The 21,117-nt window shown below is 26.8% G+C and overlaps 5 protein-coding genes across 6 annotated transcripts; 3 read left to right on the top strand and 2 right to left on the bottom strand.

Moving 5' to 3' along the window:
• Positions 1–54: 54 nt before the first annotated feature.
• On the bottom strand, positions 55–3,902 carry LOC409265 (dolichyl-diphosphooligosaccharide--protein glycosyltransferase subunit STT3A). 2 transcript variants are annotated; one of them, XM_392786.7, is made up of 12 exons: positions 3,816–3,902; positions 3,175–3,332; positions 2,944–3,111; positions 2,690–2,850; positions 2,230–2,619; positions 1,868–2,021; positions 1,534–1,772; positions 1,286–1,450; positions 1,020–1,208; positions 725–944; positions 460–648; positions 55–389 (listed from the first exon to the last, which is right to left on the bottom strand). In XM_392786.7, exons 2-12 carry the CDS (start codon positions 3,269–3,271, stop codon positions 244–246), a joined length of 2,118 nt encoding a protein of 705 aa, XP_392786.2. In that variant the 5' UTR covers positions 3,272–3,332; positions 3,816–3,902; the 3' UTR covers positions 55–243. The 2 variants fall into 2 exon arrangements, with proteins under 2 accessions (XP_392786.2, XP_006570342.1); XM_006570279.3 differs by lacking the exon at positions 3,816–3,902 and adding an exon at positions 3,689–3,705.
• A 289-nt stretch (positions 3,903–4,191) lies between these two features.
• On the top strand, positions 4,192–10,852 carry LOC411918 (nuclear pore complex protein Nup205). Its single transcript, XM_395387.7, has 6 exons — positions 4,192–4,348; positions 4,602–4,759; positions 4,870–5,575; positions 5,645–6,361; positions 6,443–10,360; positions 10,477–10,852. Exons 1-6 carry the CDS (start codon positions 4,339–4,341, stop codon positions 10,722–10,724), a joined length of 5,757 nt encoding a protein of 1,918 aa, XP_395387.5. The 5' UTR covers positions 4,192–4,338; the 3' UTR covers positions 10,725–10,852.
• Positions 10,853–11,073: 221 nt separating this feature from the next.
• Positions 11,074–12,014, bottom strand: LOC102655948 (phosphatidylinositol N-acetylglucosaminyltransferase subunit C). The gene has a single exon (XM_026444015.1). The coding sequence runs from the start codon at positions 11,978–11,980 to the stop codon at positions 11,159–11,161; it is 822 nt and encodes a 273-aa protein (XP_026299800.1). The 5' UTR covers positions 11,981–12,014; the 3' UTR covers positions 11,074–11,158.
• LOC726904 (NF-X1-type zinc finger protein NFXL1) lies at positions 12,006–15,779 on the top strand. The gene is made up of 5 exons (XM_026444014.1): positions 12,006–12,125; positions 12,936–13,241; positions 13,352–13,464; positions 13,556–15,236; positions 15,350–15,779. Exons 2-5 carry the CDS (start codon positions 12,978–12,980, stop codon positions 15,776–15,778), a joined length of 2,487 nt encoding a protein of 828 aa, XP_026299799.1. The 5' UTR covers positions 12,006–12,125; positions 12,936–12,977; the 3' UTR covers position 15,779.
• Positions 15,780–16,339: 560 nt separating this feature from the next.
• LOC551493 (pre-mRNA-processing factor 6) lies at positions 16,340–20,247 on the top strand. The gene is made up of 9 exons (XM_623888.6): positions 16,340–16,535; positions 16,621–16,680; positions 16,757–16,883; positions 16,952–17,502; positions 17,598–18,378; positions 18,449–18,664; positions 18,734–19,075; positions 19,159–19,502; positions 19,584–20,247. Exons 1-9 carry the CDS (start codon positions 16,441–16,443, stop codon positions 19,861–19,863), a joined length of 2,796 nt encoding a protein of 931 aa, XP_623891.2. The 5' UTR covers positions 16,340–16,440; the 3' UTR covers positions 19,864–20,247.
• The last annotated feature ends 870 nt before the right edge of the window (positions 20,248–21,117 follow it).

Genomic DNA, 21,117 nt, shown 5'->3' with positions numbered 1-21,117 from the left:
TTTTATAAATTGATATATCTATATTTACTAAAATAACATATAGTGAGGCCTGAGTATGTCTTTTATAAAAATTTTAATTATACTGATGATTAATGGAAATATGTAATTCTGTATTTAGTACCATGTTGATATCTTATAGACAATTATAAAAATTTATAAGCAAATAAAATTATGGAACTGTTTAGAGAAATGCAATATTATTTTTTTATTATTAATCTATATTTTTATTTTTAATATTTTTTTTTAGATTCCCCTGTTTCTCAAGTCTTTTACTTTATAAATCCGAACAAGCCAATGTTCTGTAGTGTAGGCTTCTTCTAACATGTTTAATTCAAAATCTTTATTACCAATTTCCATATTTCTAACTCTATCATAACCAGAAGGTTTTCCTGTTTAAATCATAAAATCATTGAAATTATATAAATGCTATACATTATATTTATATCAATAAATGCTTACCTCCTTCTGTATAAATTTGACCAAATCTGTAGTAACACATTTTATACATAAGACAATTGAGCAAAATTGGAGAACCTTCTTTATCAACACGAAACTCTCCTGCAGAGTTATAATAATCCCATTCTGTTATAGATTTTCCTTTTTCAGTGCTTCCGCCAATACGCACCATCCATAGGAACTTGTTAATATCTAAAATTATAATCTAACAGGTTCTTAAACAACTTTAAGTTATAGTTTTATTTACTTTATATATTAATTTTAATACCATCTGACGAATAGCCTGTAAGTCCTCCAAAAATAACAAGAACATAATTAACGTCTAACTCTCTCATTATTTCGTAAGCTTTTTCTTCAGAACTTGCCATTGCTTGACCAACTCTTGATATGTGAGTATTGTTCCATGTATTATTGTCTACTAAAATTGTACGATTTGCCATTGCTGTAATCTGATATCCATAATCCCACCAAGACATTACTTTAGCATTCTAAAATTTTAAAAAATATGGTTTTAAATATTGGAAATTATAAAAAAATTATTCAGAAAGCATTTTAAAAATTACTTCTGGCGTATTCATGCGTAACCAATAATATGCTTCTCTAAAATCATCAAAAATCATGCGACCACCATCTGGAGAACGTGCCGATAACACAATACTAGGCGAGCTATAGGCTTCTGCTGTAACCCATGTACAATGAATGGTATACGAAAAAAAGAGAATGCACATTACTGTTATGAAGAGTGTAGCAATCTGTTGATATAAAATGCGTTGATATAAAATTTCACAAAAAAAGATTAATGTTAAATAAAAATAATTAAAACAGTTACCTCACTTCTAAGTATGTAATTACTTTCAAATTTTTTTAACTTCTTATCACTAATTTTTCCTCTTTCTACTTGTTTCATATAAGTAACAAGTAAAGAAGATGCTCCAATTCCACTCAAAATACACATTACAGGAGCAAGTACTAACATTAGACGAACCATTACACCCTGCATTGTTCAAAATTGTTTTAATTATTTGAATTTATTTATAATATAAATTTCAAATGTAACATAAAAAAATTTTCACTTACAGCAAAGTATAGACTTGTGACTCCATATAAAATGAGAAAAATATTCGAATCTGTTAACTTTGAGAAACAGAAATATAATCCTAAAGGAAATAGAAATACTAAAATCTGGAGATCAAAATAAAAAGAACTCCATGATGTTGGCTGATGTTCAGAAACAGAAGCAATTATTGGTATGTGGTTTTTTGCATAGGATGGATCCAAAAGAGAATAAAAACGACCAGTCCATGGTGATATTTTTCCTTAAATAAAATTAAAAAATTAAAACATAATTATCGCAACATTAATATTAATATTTTTTTGATAGATAAAAAAAATGTATTAATATTATATGTACCTGTAATAGTTAAAATAACACCTAATAGAAACGATATGGTAACTACAGAAATAACAAGACCACGGAATAAAATTTCAAAATCATCTTGTGACATTTTACTACGTAAATAATCAACTAGAGCATGAATCTGACAAAGTCCAAATACTCCCAATGCCTACAAAATAATTAGTTTTAAATAAATTAGTTTTATTCATAAGATTTTATTTTTGATTAAAATTTTTATTTTTGTTTAAATTAAGTATATATATATACTTAATTAAGTATATTAAAATAGTATAGTAAAATTAAGTATATATACTTATATATACTATAAGTATATTACTAAATATATTATTATATATATACATATGTTTTTTACTTACAAGCATGTGTTCAGAACTCTGAACAGGTTGAAAACCAACAAAGGATATTTGCATAGATAAAATTGTTCCTAAACAATATAGAATGCTATATGCAATGTATATTCTATGAGAAAATCTGCCAGTCACCATTAAGGTTAATACATGTAAAGGAATTAAATTAATTAGGAATACATAGCCACCCCAAGAAGACACCATATAAAAATATGCAAGAGCAGCACAGGTTGCCCAACAAATTGCTCCAGTTTTAACTGCTTTGATCCACATATAATATGTAAATAACATACAAAAAATAGCTATGCCTTCATTATCATAAGATCCTGCCACTGATCGTGATATATAACCAGGAACAATTGCTATCATAGCTGCAGCAAACAATCCCGATGCAGAATCCTTAAAATCATATATATAAAATAATATTTATTCATTAAAAATACTAGAAATATATTTAATATATTTTTACCTTCAATTCTTTGGTAAGTAAATAAGTAATAATTGTGGTCAAGCTAGAAAATAATGGAGCAAGGAAGACACAAATAGTACGTATATCTAAGGTAATATTTAATAACCATGAAAGATGATATAATGCTGCTGATGTTATCATTAATCCTGGATATATTGTTCCTATCAAATAAATAATCAAGATTCAAATTAACAATATTGTCATCAAAAGAGATAATTAAAAATTAATATATATATATATATATATATATATACCTCCAATTATCCTTCCAAGAGGATACCAAACACGATCATCAAACCAATTATGAAAACTATAAAATCCATTTTCTGCTAAATACTTTGTTGTGCGATAATTAAAATATGGATCAAATTCATGAATAACACTCTCAAATCTTAAGACAGAGAATAATCTTGTTGCAAAAGCTATAAAAAAAAATTATATATTAATAAAATAGAATTATTTTAATTACAATAGAGAAAACTTACATAAAATTGCTGCAAGAGATAACACAGTTAACTTTAAAAGTGTTTCCTGCTTCTGTGCAGACATACGTAAACCTCTTGTTTTTATTAATGTGACCATTGTATTGATGAAATTATAGAATATTAATTTTTAAATAATGTATCACTTTTATTTCCCTTATCTATAGAAAAAAAATAAAAAACATTTATATTAATTTTAAATTTATTTTAATTAAAATGTAAATTATAATCATCTGATATGCGGAAAACAATTAAATACTTAAAAAAAAATTCATATCAAAACTCTCAATATATCACAAAATCGTATCAATAAAAGCTAACAAACTAACAAAAGACACATGGCGTTTGTAATTAAATAATAGGTTATAATATTGTAAAAATGAAAACAAAAAATGTCGTGTATTTAATTAAAAAACTAATTAACAAAATTATATAAATATTATATCAACGTAACATAACAATTACATGCTAAACAAATATAATACAAATTTAAATCATAGTTTTCCTAAGAACTGACCACGTACACAAAATTACCGGCCGGCGACATATGTATATTTTGTACTACATATTTAGTCATTCCGCATTATACATTTTTGTATTTTTATATATATTATGTAGACTGTGATATAAACTTACAAACTTACAAATTTTATAATATAAGAAAATTGATAAAATAATAATGTCATTTAAATGACTAACTCAGAAACATTGCAACTTGAAAGAAAAAAGCATAGATTAAATTTGATTACTAGTTATGCTATCTCCATTTACGATAAGAGAAAACAAAATATTTAGTTCATGTAAATACATTCATTCATCAAAAAAAAAAAGAATTAAAAAGATATTTTATTCAAATATAAAATATAATTAAATATAAAAGAATAGATAAATATTAAATATAAATTAATCTTTTCAATTAAAATACTAACTTAAATGCGCCCTCTTAAGTAACTATTTATATGCAGTAACAAATGCATGTACTTACTACATGCACTATCTTATATAGTTATTCAATGGTTTATAATTATCAATCCGTTGTTTCCGCCAAAAAGACTTATATTTGTATTATGTTGCACGATATTTCTTTCTTTTCATTATATTTATATAAGTATAATATTTTGTTTTGCCAAATTTTCAATTTTATAACGTCTTATTTATCATAAAAAAATGTCTGAAGGTAATTCTTAATTTATATGAATATGTATATTTACAATTTTTGTATTTTATAAATCCTAATATATTTCATATTTTATTCATTATTACATGTGCAATAATTTATATCATAATATCATATAATTATATAAAAATCATTCATTTTAATCAATAATTATATATTTTTTATTAATATATTTTTTATATCATTTATATATTATATATTTAAATAATTACATTAATCATTAATAAAAAAATTTATTTTGTATATTTTATAGAAAAAGGAACCACACAGGATATGTGGACATCTTATAAAGAATTACAGAATCTTGTAGAACGATACATTACTTCTTCTTCAACAACTCATGATCTTCATGAATTTACAGAAACTTTACGTAATCATAGACAAAATTTTTTAACACTTTTAGAAAATCCTGTAAGTAATTACATAAAACCAAATATTTATAATATTAAATATGAAATAATAAAAATAAAAATATTATATAAATTATTATATTATATGATTTAAGATATATTTTATTATAGCCTCCAAATAAGAACAGCAGAGAAGAAATAATAAAGGGAGCTACAGATGGTATTACACTTCCTGATTTAGGACATCAGTTATTATCAAAAGAATTGGTTGATGAAACTCTTATTATATCAGATATGTATAAACTTAATGAATTTATGGCATTAGATCTTTTATGCACTGCTCAGTTGCAAATGCCTTATCATCCTAGTTTACCCAGAGGATTAACAGCTATTTTATTATATTATGATGGGAAAAAAGCACTTACATCAACTTTAAGAATGCTTGTACAAGCAAGAATGGGACATAGTTGGAAAATTGATGCTTCACTTGCTCTTTTGAGACATATTACAGAATATATGAATAAATTACAAGATGATTTATTAGATAGAATTTTATCATTGTTAGAAAAAATGGATCCTATAAAGGAACAAGAACTATTGGAAAAAAATCGAGCCTTAGGTGGACCAAAACATCGATATATGGTTATGAAACTTTATAATGATTCTAGACAAGATTTGGCAGACATTTTATATTTGTGGTCTGCACAATCTTCATTACCAAATTCAATTTTATTTCGTTTATTATCTCTATTACAAACAAAACAAATTGGACCAGAAGCCTATGAAGAAGGTCCAGATAAGGTCACACTTGCTATTATAATGAGTGTGTTAAATGCAATCAATTTTAGTTCATTTTCTACTCGTGAGAATGGTGAAGGTATATTTTTTTATCAATTATAAATATAATTTTTATATTACAATTTCTGATTTAATATTTTTTTTTCAGAATTGATTAATTCTATGCCATTAATTTTGGAAAGAGGAGCACATGAAGAACTATATCAAAAATTAATAACACCTAATATCAATTGGGAGTGTGCTGGATTACGTGGGATTATACAATTTGCTTTTGCAGTTGCTCTTACAACAATAAAAACTGCAGCTAACATACAAATCTTGAATATTACTACAGAAGATGAGAGATTGTTGGAAGCAGCTTTAACAAATAAATGTTTTCATTTCATGGCGGAAATATTATTTAAAAACAAAAGCATATATTATGAAGAATTTTATCTTCGTTATTTTCATTCTCTTATTTCTGATTTTATATTGCTAATGCCTTTAAAAGTTAAAGATTTACGAAGTCGAGCGGATGAATCTATGCGTTTGATTCAGGCGTATCAACAAGAGGGTATTGAACCGCCTTTAAATTTAGATAATCATTTTGAATATTTGATGTTAACAATAGCAGAATTATATAAAGAAGATCCTTTAAAACTGAAGTTAGTTAATGACTATTGGTGTTATACCGATTCCACGCATACATCCGATTCTGCACATATTAAGCGTTCACTTTCTAGAGAAGTTGCTCTTTTTAAATTCGTACGTCTCGCAGGTGAAATATTACCAGCAGGATTATTTGTGCCATATCTTAAAATGATTGCATCTCTTGCATGTTCTCCAGAAGCAGCAAAGCAAGCATTTAGTTTTTTAAAGCCAAATGGTAAATATTAATTTTTTTCTATATTATTTGTTGTTTTTTTAATTAAAATAAAAAATATTAAAAACAAAAAAATATTTATAGGATCTTCTGGATCAACAACAATTTCTTGGGATCACTTTTTCAAATCTTTAAGCCTGTACTATGATAATCTTAGAACTGAATTGCCTCCCAGTCAAGATACTGTTTACCGTCAAAGAAGCCATCCCAAAGGCATTACACCTGAAGAAGTTAAAGGTCTTGAAGCAGTATTATTGGTTGTTCGAGTGATTGCGAAAAATGATATAGAAGATAGATTAAGAAGAGATATATATTATCATCCAGGATGGAAAGTAATACCATCTTTGATAGGTTTAGTCAGTTGTGGAATATCTATTCCATTGAAGAGTGTTTTAATAAGAACACTTGCTGCATTAGTAATGTCATCTGAAACTTCATTCACTGTATGGCAAAGTTTAGAAGCTGCACAAATAGTTCCAAATATACCAACAATAAGCAGCTATCAACCAAGAGGAGTTCAAACTGAATTAGAAGAAATTGAATCAAAAAAAGATGAATATCCATTAACGCGAGCAATGCTTGAACTTTTAGATGTTCTCACTAACTTTCCTATATTACGATTATCGGGAATGGGGCAACGTAATCCTGGTTTTGATCAATATTTGCGTTTTATAATTAATACTGTTTTTCTAAAATTTCATACACGATCATATAAAAATCCAGGAGAAAAATGGGAAGTTTCAGAAGCTTGTTTAAAAATATTTTTAAAGCTTATTAAACAATATGAGCCTGCTGTAGAAGACTTTACTGGATGTAAAGTAGAACTTCAAAGTGGAGAAGTTACAATGGTCAATTCTGGTTATTACATTATGACTCAATTACATTCCAAATCTGAATTACTTCATGTTATATTATATATTCTTGATAAAGGTTGTACTAATTTCGATACTTATGAACTCTTTCCTGGTAAAAAGAATCTTGAAAATAGCACTTTGTATTGTTTGGAAATATTAGAAAGAGGATTAAATACGCAACATAATTATATGGCTCAATCAGCTGCTGCAAAATCTATACATACAATTTTGACTGGATTATCAAGATTACTTTTAGAAGTGGATCCACAATCAAAAAGACCTGATTATATGATAAATATTGCTAAATATGTTTCGTACAGTTCTTGGCTTCCGCAACATGCATTTCACGCTGTCGGTATTATTTATGAAGTGACTAATGAACCAGGAGCAGATTCTGAGTTACTTTCTATGTTTACAGCTACTCCTGCTTTAACTACGAATATTCGACATGGTTTTGTGGAATGCTTGGATGCAGATGAAGATACTGAAAATGAAAAACAGTATACTGGTAGTTGCAAAAATCGGATTTTACTTTTAATGATGCAAAGCCTTAGAAGACCTACTCCAAATCTTTCTCACTATCTATTAGGTTTTGAAATCACTAAAGATATCAAAAAAACTGTTTTACAACAACCCGGTATTTTAGGATTTCCTCGTACATGTTTACATTCAATATTAGGAATTTTAGAGCAATCTCTTGAACGTGGTCGTGACAAAATAACAGAGGCTTGTTATTGTCTTCTTTATATGTTAGCTGAAAACAGCAAAACATTTGTTTCAGTTTTAAGATTTTTACGAACTAGTGCAAATCAAGACTTTATACAGAGACATCTTTCAAAATTACCATTTGAAGGATGGAACACAATAATAGAACTTGGTTGCATGTCATGGTTATTGAAAATAGCCGCAATTGAATTACGAGTTGCTGGTGGAAGTTCACAGAATTCTTTAATTCAACGATTGGTTGGAAACTTTGGTCAAGAAAAAGGACAAATTGTACCATCACAGAAACTTCTGATGGATCTTTTGCATTATATTGAATTTCAGTTTCAATTGGAGTCATCTTTATGTTTAGATTTCTTTGATCCATCACAAGTTGAAATGGTTTTTGCACGATGTAGTGTTCCCGTTACGTTAGTAGGAGGTCCTCGACTTATAGAAATTAAAAAATTATATTCCATTATCACTGAGGAATTAGCTGTTACTCAAAGTAGTGCAATTGCTACTCAACGTAATCCTATGCAAGATGAAGTACAGAAAATTTTAAAATACGCTTTAGAAAGAAACCAAACAAAATTATTATCTTATGCTACAGTAAAATTTCTAGAAGGTTGGTGCCAAACAACAGAAATATTATTTTGTGTTGCAACAAATCAACAACTTCCTACACCTCAAAAACAGAATTTATTGTTGAATCTATCCCATGATTTATTACAAAAGATGACATCTTGTGAAGCTTTAAGCGAGATTAAAACTTTAGTATCCGGAACAGTGCTGATGTTATTAGTACATTTGCGAAACAGTTTCATCACTCAAACAGATAGTGAATCATTTCCTTCATCGCCTTCAAATGCAACAATGATGAAAATTATTTTGAGTCATATTTTGCAATGGATTATAAACGCAGGAGCGTCTTCACAAAAAGTAATTACCCATTTATATGCGGTATTATTGAATTTTCTTTGCGTAGTCGGTTTAGAAAAATCAGAAAACACGAATATTATTGATTTAATGTACGTTAATCAATTAGATAGTTCAATGAATAGAGTAATGCCTATTCAGGAACGTTCTCATCGATATGCAACGATACAAGTGATAAACAGTTTTGGAAATAAATTGATGGATATTTTATGTCATAATTGCTCAGGTGGTCACGATGTATCTAAAATGTTGGCATTATCTTGCTTGGATAAGATATTAGAATTGGATTATGATAATGCTTGGATAATGTATTTAACCAGTAGAGGATATTTGAAACACATGATAGAAAGTCTTTTAGAATCTGATAAAATGTTACAAAATATGTTACATCCAGAACCTCAAACATTAAGACCATTATATTTATATGAAGCAAAGATGGCAACATTTTGCAGAATGGCCTCTACAAGATTAGGTGCTGAAAGTCTTTTGGAGAATAAAATTCTATCGTGTATGTCAAGTATGACAGCTTTCAATTACCATCCTGATGTTCCATTAGGTTTTTCAGTAAGAAATCCTCATTCCTTTACACCTTCTCCTGGTCAACGTTATCAGCAAATCCTTTTACCTGCTTTGTATCTTTGTGATGCTTTGCTTACCACTCTTGGAACAGAGAATCAATCATGTGCTATACAAGTTTGTGGTTTTCTACAGAGCCATCGAGGCATTATTGAAATGGTACTACGAGATGCTTATCAGGAACCGAATGCACTTATTTTGAAAGAAATGGCTTGTCTTACAGGAGTAATATCCCGATCTGCGAATATTGATATGTATAAATTAGTAGATGAAGAATTGGATAAAGCTGATTTTGAATTAGAAGACGTTAGTGGTATAAGAGAACTTCGTGCTCATCTATATCGATTACAAAGATTAATGTTGGCTCTATTGTATAAATTCCAATTACAGCCAGCTCCTAGCTGTTTAAATCACAAGAATGTAGAGGAAAACGAAAAACATATTTCTCGTGTACAAATAGTTGCAAATATTATGTTATATACACGAAATCAAATGCAGCATAATAGAATGGATCAAAAAATAAGAAACGTACTTTTTGAGCCTCATTTAACTCTAAAACCAAGAGGAAGAGAAGATAGAATAAAAGACACATCTGGAGGAGTACATTTAGGAACGATTGTCGATCAACTTGTGTCTGTCACGAATTTATTAGATACTGAATTACTTCAAATTGACACTCTTAAAAAACAATCGGAAAGCGTTGGAGAAATGATTATAGACAAATTAAAAGATTACATGTCCGAAGAAGAAGCGGAACTCGATGTTCAAAAGCAACGAGTTATAGTGAAACAACGATTGAATCATTGGGTAAAAGAAAAACATCAAATCATAAAATATTGTTTTCTAATAATAGAACATGCATTGTATATTCTTTGGAGTCACTTGGATTTTTATATGATACAAGTGATATCACGGCACAGTCGAATGCAAGGTAAATTTATATATTTATTATTTATTTATAATATAAATTTATTATTTATTTAATATATAATATATTATAATTAATAAATGATATGAAATATTAAAATTATCTTCTTTTTATTTTAGTATCTTCAGGAAGTATAGATGAAGATACAGTGACATGGAAAATATCTTCAGAAACTTTAATGGAATTAAAGCAAGGTCTTGTTTCTACATTTACAGATAGCTTTATTACACAATTAGTAAATATACATAATAAATATGCATTGATGGAACACAAAGATAAAGATTCCATTGAAAGCCCAGGTCTTCAATTTGTTGAAGCTCTTGTCAGAAGAATAAAAAGATTATTACAGTTCACATTTGTAGAATAATATTGTGTCTATGATTCAAATGTACAACATATTTTTTTACATACCAGTGTATTAACAAATAATTATCCAAACTCTCATAAACAGTATTTATTATAAAAAAAGTCTTCAATAAATAATTTCTGTATAGATACAATTTATTGAAAAAATATATTTCATCCTTTCATCAAATAATATTTTTCATTAAATAATATTTGAATATTTAAAATAATGTTAATGCATATCATTTTCATATATTTTGTTTTGTCTAACAATATGTATAATATAATTTTACATTATTACTGTTATTTTATTATGTTACATTTTATTACTATTTTATATAATTGCATTGTATATTAATAATAAATTAAATATCCAAATATTTATGATATATCTATTTTCTTTAAATTACAATTTTATATATTATAATGAATGAATAGAAATAGATTAAATATTTTTTAAGAAGTAATAACAGCTTCATCCCATGGTCCGTAAATGTTATCTTTATATTTTTGACATTTTACATACCAATAAGGACAAATAAAATGTAAAAATATTACAATTGCAATAAATACATAAGAAAGAATTTGTGTTACTATTAACAGAAAATATAATGTATTCAACGTTAAAAAAATTGAAATTATTATTTTATTATTTAATATATGTGTCAAAAATGGTAATAAAACAAAACATTGAACAGAAACAGTAAGAAGAGAAAAAGCATGTAATGGAGATGCCAATCTAGACGCTAACATTAAAGAACCAAAAATTGAAGATGTTATGGACAAAGAATCAGATAAAGAAATTTGTAAAGAACCATACTTACTAAATATTAAATGTACTATAAACATTAATATTGTCATAGCATAAATTGTATCTGTACTAATGGTTTCAGTTAAAGTTTTTAATACAGGCGATAAAATATATCCAAATGTAAGAAAAATCAATACAGTTCTAATATATTTTGTTAATTCAATCAAAATATTTGGTCTTTTGAAACAATATACAAAATAACCGAATATTGTAAATATTACACTAAATACAAATATGATATCAGGACTAGTCCACTGATTGTTTAACCAAATAAATATGATAACAAAAAGAATTACAATATTTAACTGTATACATACGCTGGCACCGAAAGTTATTGCTTCCAATAATGTCACATTATTTGGTTTTACATTTTTACGTAATTGTTTCAAAAACGAACTATCTGTATAATTATCTGCCAAACCATAATTTTCATACAAATTCTTGTGCCACTGTAATTGTATTGTCATAATGTAGTTGAATCTTTTTTTTTATCAAAATTTATCAAAATTTCAATTATATTTGTATTGATTGTTAAATATCAAATATAATATCAATCCGTGAATTGAGTATTATCAGTAAATAATAGTTAACATTTTTATGCATTCTCCTTACGTACGTATTTCGTATTATTGGATTTTTGCTTTTTATACAATATACTACAAAAGAAGCAATACAATTTCAATTAATTTTGAACTAATCATAATTTTGTAATTTGTTGAATGTCAAACCATACATCTTGATTAGAAGAGATTATTGAAAAGCACTACTAAAAAATTTTTTTGGAATCGTTAAATTGTAAAGCATATTTCTTCAAATATAGATTTATTTATTTGAATTAACCAATAAAAAAATAAAATTCATGATATAAAAGATATAAAATCATAATTATTAATTAGTTCTCTTTTCTATTATTATTTTTGACGAAATAACCAATAAATGTGTCGTTGTGAACTTTAATTTTCTAATAAAGAAATACGTGGTAAAAGTATGGTCAAAATTTAGAATAATTTGAATATATTCTAATGAAAATATTTCATTTGTTTTTTAAATCTATTCACACAAATTGAAACACATATTACATATTAAATATATCTTCTCACTTAATATATATATGTGTATATATATATATATATATATATATGTATATATATTTAAATAAATATATATTATCACTTATTTATTTATCTGTATATATATATATATATATATATATATATATATATATATATATATACAATAAGTAAATAAATTATTATTTTATATTATTATTTGTTTGCTACAATTTTTAATTTTTTTTATATAATACGTATTTTTATTATGTAATATTAATGTAATATTATGTATATTAATGAAAAATTATAAATAATTTTATCATTTTTAATCCTTATAGAGCTATGACTAATTTATGTTTTATTATTACAGAAAAAAATTTTTAAATTTTCATAGCTAAGACAATAAATAAAAATGCAAAAATTTAGACGAGCTCAAGCAGAAAATAAAATAGCAATTAACAAACATTTAGAAGCAAATGCCTACTTAGAATCATCTAGTGAGGATGAAAATGATAGAAATGAAGAAGATATGCAAAATGTAGTTGAAAAAGTTTTAGCTTCTTATCAAGGAAAAGAAGCAGATGCAGAAAAAATGTTATCATATTTAATTAATGTTTTCCAATCTGGTAATGCTGTTTGCTTAATATGTATTTCAACCGTAAAAAAAGCAGACCCGGTATGTTTCTTTATATGTATTAAATTATAATGTATATATAATATAAAATTCTTTAAATAACTTTCATGTCTTTTAATATATATTTTATTTAATTAATTTTAATGTTTTAGATTTGGAATTGTAACAAATGTTTTGCTTTTTTACATCTGTCTTGCATTTTGCATTGGATACAGGATAGTTTAAATGTTAAACGTGAGAAAGGCATTACATTGATATGGGCATGGTAAGAAATATCCTAAAAGATTTTATACATATGTATATATATGTATAAATAATAATATATTTATTTAATTATTGTTTACAATATATTTTAGTCCAAAGTGTCGTATGGAATATAAGCAAGATGATGTACCTCGTAATTATAAATGCTTTTGTGGGAAATCTATTGATCCACCATATCATCCATGGAATATTCCACATTCATGTGGAGAAACTTGTGGTAAATCCTTAAAACCAGAATGTGGTCACAAATGTGTTTTACTTTGTCATCCTGGACCATGTCCTCCATGTGCAAAAACAGTATCTATCAAATGCTATTGTGGTAAACAAATACCTCAACAACGACGATGTAATGCTAAAGAATGGAGCTGTGGCACTATATGCAATAAAAAATATAAATTATGTTCACATACTTGCAAGGAAATATGCCATTCAGGAGAATGCCCTCCTTGTTCAGAAGTATTATTATTGGAATGTCACTGTAAGATTAACAAAGAATTAAAACAATGTTATGAAAGTTCATGGATTTGTGATAAACCTTGTGGCAGACTTCTTTCTTGTAATGTTCATACATGCTTAGGTAAATGTCATTTAGTTAATGATTGTGGATCTTGTTTATTGGAGCAAAATAGAACATGTCCATGTGGAAAAAAACGTTATGCCATTTCATGTAAACAAGAACAATTACCTACATGTGGAGATACATGTGGAAAATTATTGAATTGTGGTTCACACTACTGTAATATGAGATGTCATACAGATCGATGTGGACAATGTTTAGAGGTAGTCACAAAATCATGTAGATGTGGCAATTATCAAAAAGAAATTGCATGTGGTAAAGAGTTTCATTGCAATAAGAAATGCATGCAAATGCGTTTGTGCGGTAGACATTTATGTAACAAAAAATGTTGCGATTGCTTGATTAAAAATACATATAATATTTGTGAAAAAATATGTGACAATACTTTAAACTGTCGCAAACATAAATGTGCCGCTCCTTGTCATAGCGGTCCTTGTTATCCGTGTGCACGAACTGATATTATTCAGTGTAAATGCGGATACAATAAAATAATAGTACCATGTGGTACAGTAAAAAAAATCAAACCTCCAGTTTGCAATAAATCATGTAAAATACCGCCAATTTGCCATCATCCAAAACGAGAAACTCATAAATGTCATCAAGGTCCTTGTCCACCTTGCAAAAAAATTTGCAATTTAGTATATAAACGATGTGGTCATCTTTGTGTTGCTATTTGTCATACAAAAGTATGGGTAAAAGTATATAAAAATGATACAAAGACACAACCAATTGGACCTTGGGACATACAAAAAGAAACTATGCAGCTAAAAACATTACCTTGTCCACCATGTGAAGTTTCAGTACCAATTACATGTTTAGGAGAACACGAGACACGTCCGTGGCCTTGTCATATGGCTAAGTCTACTTCTTGCGGAAGATTATGTGGAAAAATATTATTATGTATGAATCATACATGTGAATTAATTTGTCATAAAATATCATTTTCTAAAGAAGATATAAGTGGTACTCCATGCATGGAATGTGAAAAACCGTGTCTATTTCCACGACCACAAGGGTGCACGCATTTATGCCCAAAACCTTGTCATCCTGCACCATGTAGTCCCTGCAAGCAATTAGTTAAAATTTTATGTCATTGTGGTATAAGTACTTTATACCGCAGATGTTCAGAACTTACATCAGCTAAAGCAGAACAACGTAATGAATTGCTTAAATGTGGAAATCAATGTCCAAAAAATGTAATTAAATTAATTAAACTTATTAAAATTAATTAAATTAATAATTAAATTATTAATCTAAATAAGTTTTATGTTATTATTTTCTGCAATTAAATAATTATATTCTTTTTCAGTATTCTTGTGGACATCGATGTATAAATGATTGTCATCCAGGTCCATGTAAAAATGAAAAAAAATGTAATAAGAAAGTGAAATTATTTTGTGAATGCAAACGTATTAAGAAAGATTTTATTTGCTCATTGATACAAAAAGATGAAATTTGCATAAAATGTGACGATGTTTGTAACAAATTAAAAATAGAAAAACGTCAAGCTGAGGCTGCTTTATTAGAACAAAAACGACAAGCAGAAGAAATACGTAATCAACAAGAAATCGAAAAGTTTGAACGAAAATTTAAACCTCGTCGTAAAGGAAAGGATAAATTCGATAAAAGACAATTATTGAATGAAAATTGTAATAATTATAGAAAATATTGGATTTTAGCCATTTTAATATGTTTTATAAGTATTGCAATATTTTATGCAAGCATTCAAAAATTTTGAACAAAAATATTTATTAAATCTTATGTACAATATTTGTTATTTTAAAAAGAAAAAATCTAAAATTTTTGTTATATAATTATATTTTTATTTTTAATTTAATAAATTATTTGAATCTTTAATAATTTGTTATGAATATAATTTAATGTTAATATTTTATATATAAATGTACATCAACATATTATATATTTTTATGATTTTGTGCCATACAATTATAAAAATTTAAGAATTTTTACACGAATTCTATAAATTTTTATTTTAGTTATATAACAAAAGATATCTATTATAAAATAATAATAAATATTGAAAGTACTCCAATTTTATTTCACAGTTTTGAACACAAAATAAATTATTTTAAGTCATATATTATATTTATTATATTATATTTATATTATATTATATTATATTTTTATTTAATAAAAATTATCAAGATATTTAAATTTATTTATATTTACGATTTATATGATGATTTTTTTTTTCTTTCTTCATTGATGGCTAAATTTTATTCATAAAATATTTCAAAGAGTAGCTAAAAAGTGCCATCTATTAGAAAATTATTTCTTAATCAAACGTTTGAATCGCTTAACATTAGAGGTTATATTGAATGGATAAGTACTATAAAGTAATTTTATTTGTGTTTACATCAGTCAATTGATAAAAATATAATGGCAGTTCCATCAGTTTCATTATCAACGAGAAATAAAAAGCATTTTTTAGGTGTTCCAGCACCTTTAGGATATGTAGCTGGTGTTGGAAGAGGGTAATTTACAAAAACAATACTTTTTAGTTAACCTCCTTTAATAAAATAAACATTAATATATAATTATTGACACATTTTCTTTTAGAGCTACTGGATTTACAACTAGATCTGACATTGGTCCAGCTCGAGATGCTAACGATGTTTCGTAAGCATATTTTATTATATCTGATTTTTTATCAACACGAAAATGTCTTATATTAATTTTTATATTTCATTTATAGAGATGATAGACATGCTCCACCTACAAAAAGAACAAAAAAAAAGGAAGAAGAAGAAGAAGATGAAGAAGATTTAAATGATTCTAATTATGATGAATTTTCTGGATATGGAGGATCATTATTTAGTAAGGTAGAATATTCAACAAAAATTCTTTTGATCATATAACTTATTTTATTAAATAATTAAACATTTTGTAGGATCCATATGATAAAGATGATGAAGAAGCTGATGCTATTTATGAGGCAATTGATAAACGAATGGATGAAAAGCGTAAAGAGTACAGAGAAAAAAGACTCAGAGAAGAATTAGAAAGGTATCGTCAAGAACGTCCTAAAATTCAACAACAGTTTTCAGATTTAAAAAGAGAATTGGTAAATGTAAGCGAAGAAGAATGGAAAAATGTTCCAGAAGTTGGCGATGCTAGAAATCGAAAGCAACGAAATCCACGAGCAGAAAAATTTACACCATTACCGGATTCTGTTCTTGCACGAAATTTAGGTGGTGAAACGTCCACTAGTATAGATCCATCAAGTGGTTTAGCATCTATGATGCCTGGCGTAGCAACACCTGGAATGTTAACACCTACAGGAGATTTAGATTTAAGGAAAATTGGACAAGCAAGAAATACTTTAATGAATGTTAAATTGAACCAAGTTTCTGATTCTGTAGAAGGACAAACTGTTGTGGATCCTAAGGGTTATCTTACAGATTTGCAAAGTATGATACCAACATATGGTGGTGATATCAAGTAAATAAAATATAAAAATATTAAATATATCTTACTGCTAATTATAATTTAATGATAATTTAATTAACTTTATATTTATTCTTATTGAATTTCAGTGATATTAAAAAAGCCAGATTATTGCTGAAATCTGTAAGAGAAACGAATCCTAATCATCCTCCAGCATGGATTGCTTCTGCACGTTTAGAAGAAGTTACAGGAAAAGTGCAAGCTGCACGAAATTTGATAATGAAAGGCTGTGAAGTAAATCCTACATCAGAAGACTTATGGTTAGAAGCAGCAAGACTTCAACCACCAGATACAGCTAAAGCAGTAATTGCTCAATCTGTTCGACATATACCAACATCTGTTAGAATTTGGATAAAAGCAGCAGATTTAGAAACTGAAACAAAAGCAAAAAGAAGAGTATATCGTAAAGCATTAGAACATATTCCAAATTCAGTAAGATTATGGAAAGCTGCAGTAGAATTAGAAGAGCCAGAAGATGCGCGAATTTTACTTAGTCGAGCGGTCGAATGTTGTCCAACTAGTGTAGATTTATGGCTTGCGCTTGCTCGATTAGAAACCTATGATAATGCCAGAAAAGTACTTAATAAAGCAAGAGAAAATATTCCAACTGACAGACAAATTTGGACAACTGCTGCTAAATTGGAAGAAGCAAATGGGAATAAACATATGGTTGAAAAAATTATTGATCGTGCAATATCTTCTTTAAGTGCAAATGGTGTGGAAATTAATAGAGAACATTGGTTTAAAGAAGCTATGGAAGCTGAAAAGGCTGGAGCAGTACATACATGTCAAGTAATAGTTAAGGCAATTATTGGTTTTGGAGTAGAAGAAGAGGACAGAAAACATACTTGGATGGAAGATGCAGAAACTGTAAGACTATATTCCATTTATATTTAATGTTATACAATCAAAATATATATATTATTTACGTTCATTTTAGTGTGCTCAACAAGGTGCATTGGAATGTGCTAGAGCAGTGTATGCTTATGCATTGTCGACATTTCCAAGTAAAAAATCGATTTGGTTACGTGCTGCTTATTTTGAAAAAACATATGGAACACGAGAATCTTTAGAATCTTTGCTTCAAAGAGCAGTTGCTCATTGTCCAAAGAGTGAAGTACTTTGGCTTATGGGTGCAAAATCAAAATGGTTAGCTGTAAGTAATTCTCAAAAAAAAAAATTTTACGAAATTTTTTTTATAATTAATATAAAATTTTTTTTTAAGGGAGATGTTCCAGCAGCAAGAGGTATATTGTCACTTGCATTTCAAGCAAATCCAAATTCGGAGGAAATTTGGTTAGCAGCTGTAAAACTAGAATCAGAAAATTCTGAATATGAAAGAGCTCGACGATTGCTCGCAAAAGCACGAGCATCTGCACCAACTCCTAGAGTGATGATGAAAAGTGCAAAATTAGAATGGGCTCTGAATAATCTTGATGCAGCTCTATTACTTCTAAAAGAAGCATTAGAAGCATTTGATGATTTTCCAAAATTATGGCTAATGAAAGGACAAATCGAAGAACAACAAGGAAACTTGGATAAAGCTTTAGAAACATATAATCAAGCTGTAAATGTTCATCTCATGATTTTTATTAATTAATCTTTATTATTTTGATTATTTATTTTTATTTATTTATTTTATTTTTATAGATAAAAAAATGTCCGAATTCTATTCCATTGTGGCGTTTATTAGCACAATTAGAACATAGAAAAGGTCAAGTTACTAAAGCTAGATCAGTTTTGGAGAAGGCTCGCTTAAAAAATTCAAAGAATCCAGAACTTTGGTTAGAAGCTATCAGAAATGAATTAAAAATTGGTGGTGTTAGAGATATGGCAAATACGCTTATGGCAAAAGCACTTCAAGAATGTCCAACATCTGGTTTACTTTGGGCAGAAGCAATTTTTATGGAACCTCGTCCACAAAGAAAAACAAAAAGTGTAGATGCTTTGAAAAAATGCGAGCATGATCCTCATGTGCTTCTTGCAGTATCTAAGTAAGTAATTAACATAGAATATTTTTTTTATTTTATATATTAATAATTTTATTAATAATTATTTTAATAATTATTTGGTAGATTATTTTGGTGTGAACATAAAATTTCGAAATGTCGAGATTGGTTTAATCGAACAGTTAAAATAGATCCAGATTTAGGAGATGCTTGGGCATATTTCTATAAGTTTGAACTTTTAAATGGAACAGAAGAACAACAAGAAGATGTAAAAAAGAGATGTATTGCTGCAGAACCTCATCATGGTGAAAATTGGTGTAAAGTTTCCAAAAATATAGTAAATTGGTGTTTAAGTACTGATCAAATTTTAGTATTAGTTGCAAAAGATTTACCAATTCCAATATAATATTTTATTAATAATTTAAATTAATATTACATATAGATATTTTTTAAAAATTAGCTATAACTGAATAAATAATTTAAATATAACATTTTTTAAAATTAATTTTTAAAATTCACTTTTAATTTCTATTTTTATTTTATTTAAATATTTTGGCTTATAATTTTTTATAATATTATACATGCATATTTTTATAATAATTTAAGATATTTCAATTTCAAAGCCATTTCTTAAGCACATAAATTTTACGAAATAAGGAGAGTAAATAGTAGGAAAAGGATAAAGATGAAATAAAAATGTTAAAATCAACTTTATGTTCAGAGTATCGTAAATTGAACAAAGAAAGAATAAAAAATAGTGAGAGAAGAACAGAGATAAGATAAGAATTGATCATCAGTGTCATCTTTTAAGTACCAAAAACATCTGTTTAAAAAAAATGTAAGATAATATAATTAAGATAATTAAGAATCATCGCCATCTCTTGAGTATTTTTGGTATTTAATCTTAAGATATTTTTGATATTTAATCTTATTCAAGAGATAGCACTGATCATCAATTCTTAGCTTATTTCTGTTCTGCTTTTTCTATCCTTTCTCTTTATGTTTCATTTTTAGCACTCTAAAGATGGCGTTGATTTCAATATTTTTATTATATCCTTCTCCCTATTTGCATTCTTTGTGCATTTTTTTCTATAAATTCTAGATTTTTATATTATATTATGTCTTTATCATAATAATTATATATATATATATATACACATTTTAATTTCATTGTGCCACTATTAATATTACAATCTTATTCCGTGCCGAATCGATAATATTATAAATGATATTAAAATGGTATGTGATATATGGATTTAAGTATATTTTAGAAAAACAAAAAATACATTAAATAATATGATATGTTTATGTATCTTGTTTATGATTTTAGCATGTTTAGTGATTGATATTAGAAAATTAGTATTAGAAAATTTTTTAGCCGTAAACAAAATATGAAATTTTGTATTGCATCTCATTTATTGTAGATAATCAAATAATATGAATAATTAATAAGGAATATTTTTTTCCTGTTGATAGTATTAATATATTTAAATATCTATTGATTTATTAAATTTTTATTTACCAAATATTTCTATGAAAGTTAAGATTTTAAAATGTTCTTATTCCAATGAACATAACCTATGAAATTTATTATTTGTTTGTTTAGAAAATACATTTTATTATTGCAAATAATATATGAAATATAGTTGTTATATTAAAT

This window comes from Apis mellifera, linkage group LG11 (assembly GCF_003254395.2).
Source record: "Apis mellifera strain DH4 linkage group LG11, Amel_HAv3.1, whole genome shotgun sequence".
Taxonomy (NCBI): Eukaryota; Metazoa; Arthropoda; class Insecta; order Hymenoptera; family Apidae; genus Apis; species Apis mellifera.
Note: the sequence above shows the minus strand (reverse complement) of the source record. Positions and strands in the feature narration are given on the sequence as shown.

Coding starts and splice junctions, on each gene's coding strand:
- LOC409265 (XM_392786.7), bottom strand. CDS start 3,271: ATGGTCACATTAATAAAAACAAGAGGTTTACGTATGTCTGCACAGAAG. Junction 945..1,019: donor TACGCATGAATACGCCAGAA/GTAATTTTTAAA, acceptor TTAAAATTTTAG/AATGCTAAAGTAATGTCTTG. Junction 649..724: donor TACAGGCTATTCGTCAGATG/GTATTAAAATTA, acceptor TTATAATTTTAG/ATATTAACAAGTTCCTATGG.
- LOC411918 (XM_395387.7), top strand. Junction 4,760..4,869: donor TAACACTTTTAGAAAATCCT/GTAAGTAATTAC, acceptor ATTTTATTATAG/CCTCCAAATAAGAACAGCAG. Junction 5,576..5,644: donor TACTCGTGAGAATGGTGAAG/GTATATTTTTTT, acceptor TTTTTTTTTCAG/AATTGATTAATTCTATGCCA.
- LOC102655948 (XM_026444015.1), bottom strand. CDS start 11,980: ATGACAATACAATTACAGTGGCACAAGAATTTGTATGAAAATTATGGT.
- LOC726904 (XM_026444014.1), top strand. CDS start 12,978: ATGCAAAAATTTAGACGAGCTCAAGCAGAAAATAAAATAGCAATTAAC. Junction 13,242..13,351: donor CCGTAAAAAAAGCAGACCCG/GTATGTTTCTTT, acceptor TTAATGTTTTAG/ATTTGGAATTGTAACAAATG. Junction 15,237..15,349: donor GAAATCAATGTCCAAAAAAT/GTAATTAAATTA, acceptor ATTCTTTTTCAG/TATTCTTGTGGACATCGATG.
- LOC551493 (XM_623888.6), top strand. CDS start 16,441: ATGGCAGTTCCATCAGTTTCATTATCAACGAGAAATAAAAAGCATTTT. Junction 16,884..16,951: donor GAGGATCATTATTTAGTAAG/GTAGAATATTCA, acceptor AACATTTTGTAG/GATCCATATGATAAAGATGA. Junction 17,503..17,597: donor ACATATGGTGGTGATATCAA/GTAAATAAAATA, acceptor ATTGAATTTCAG/TGATATTAAAAAAGCCAGAT.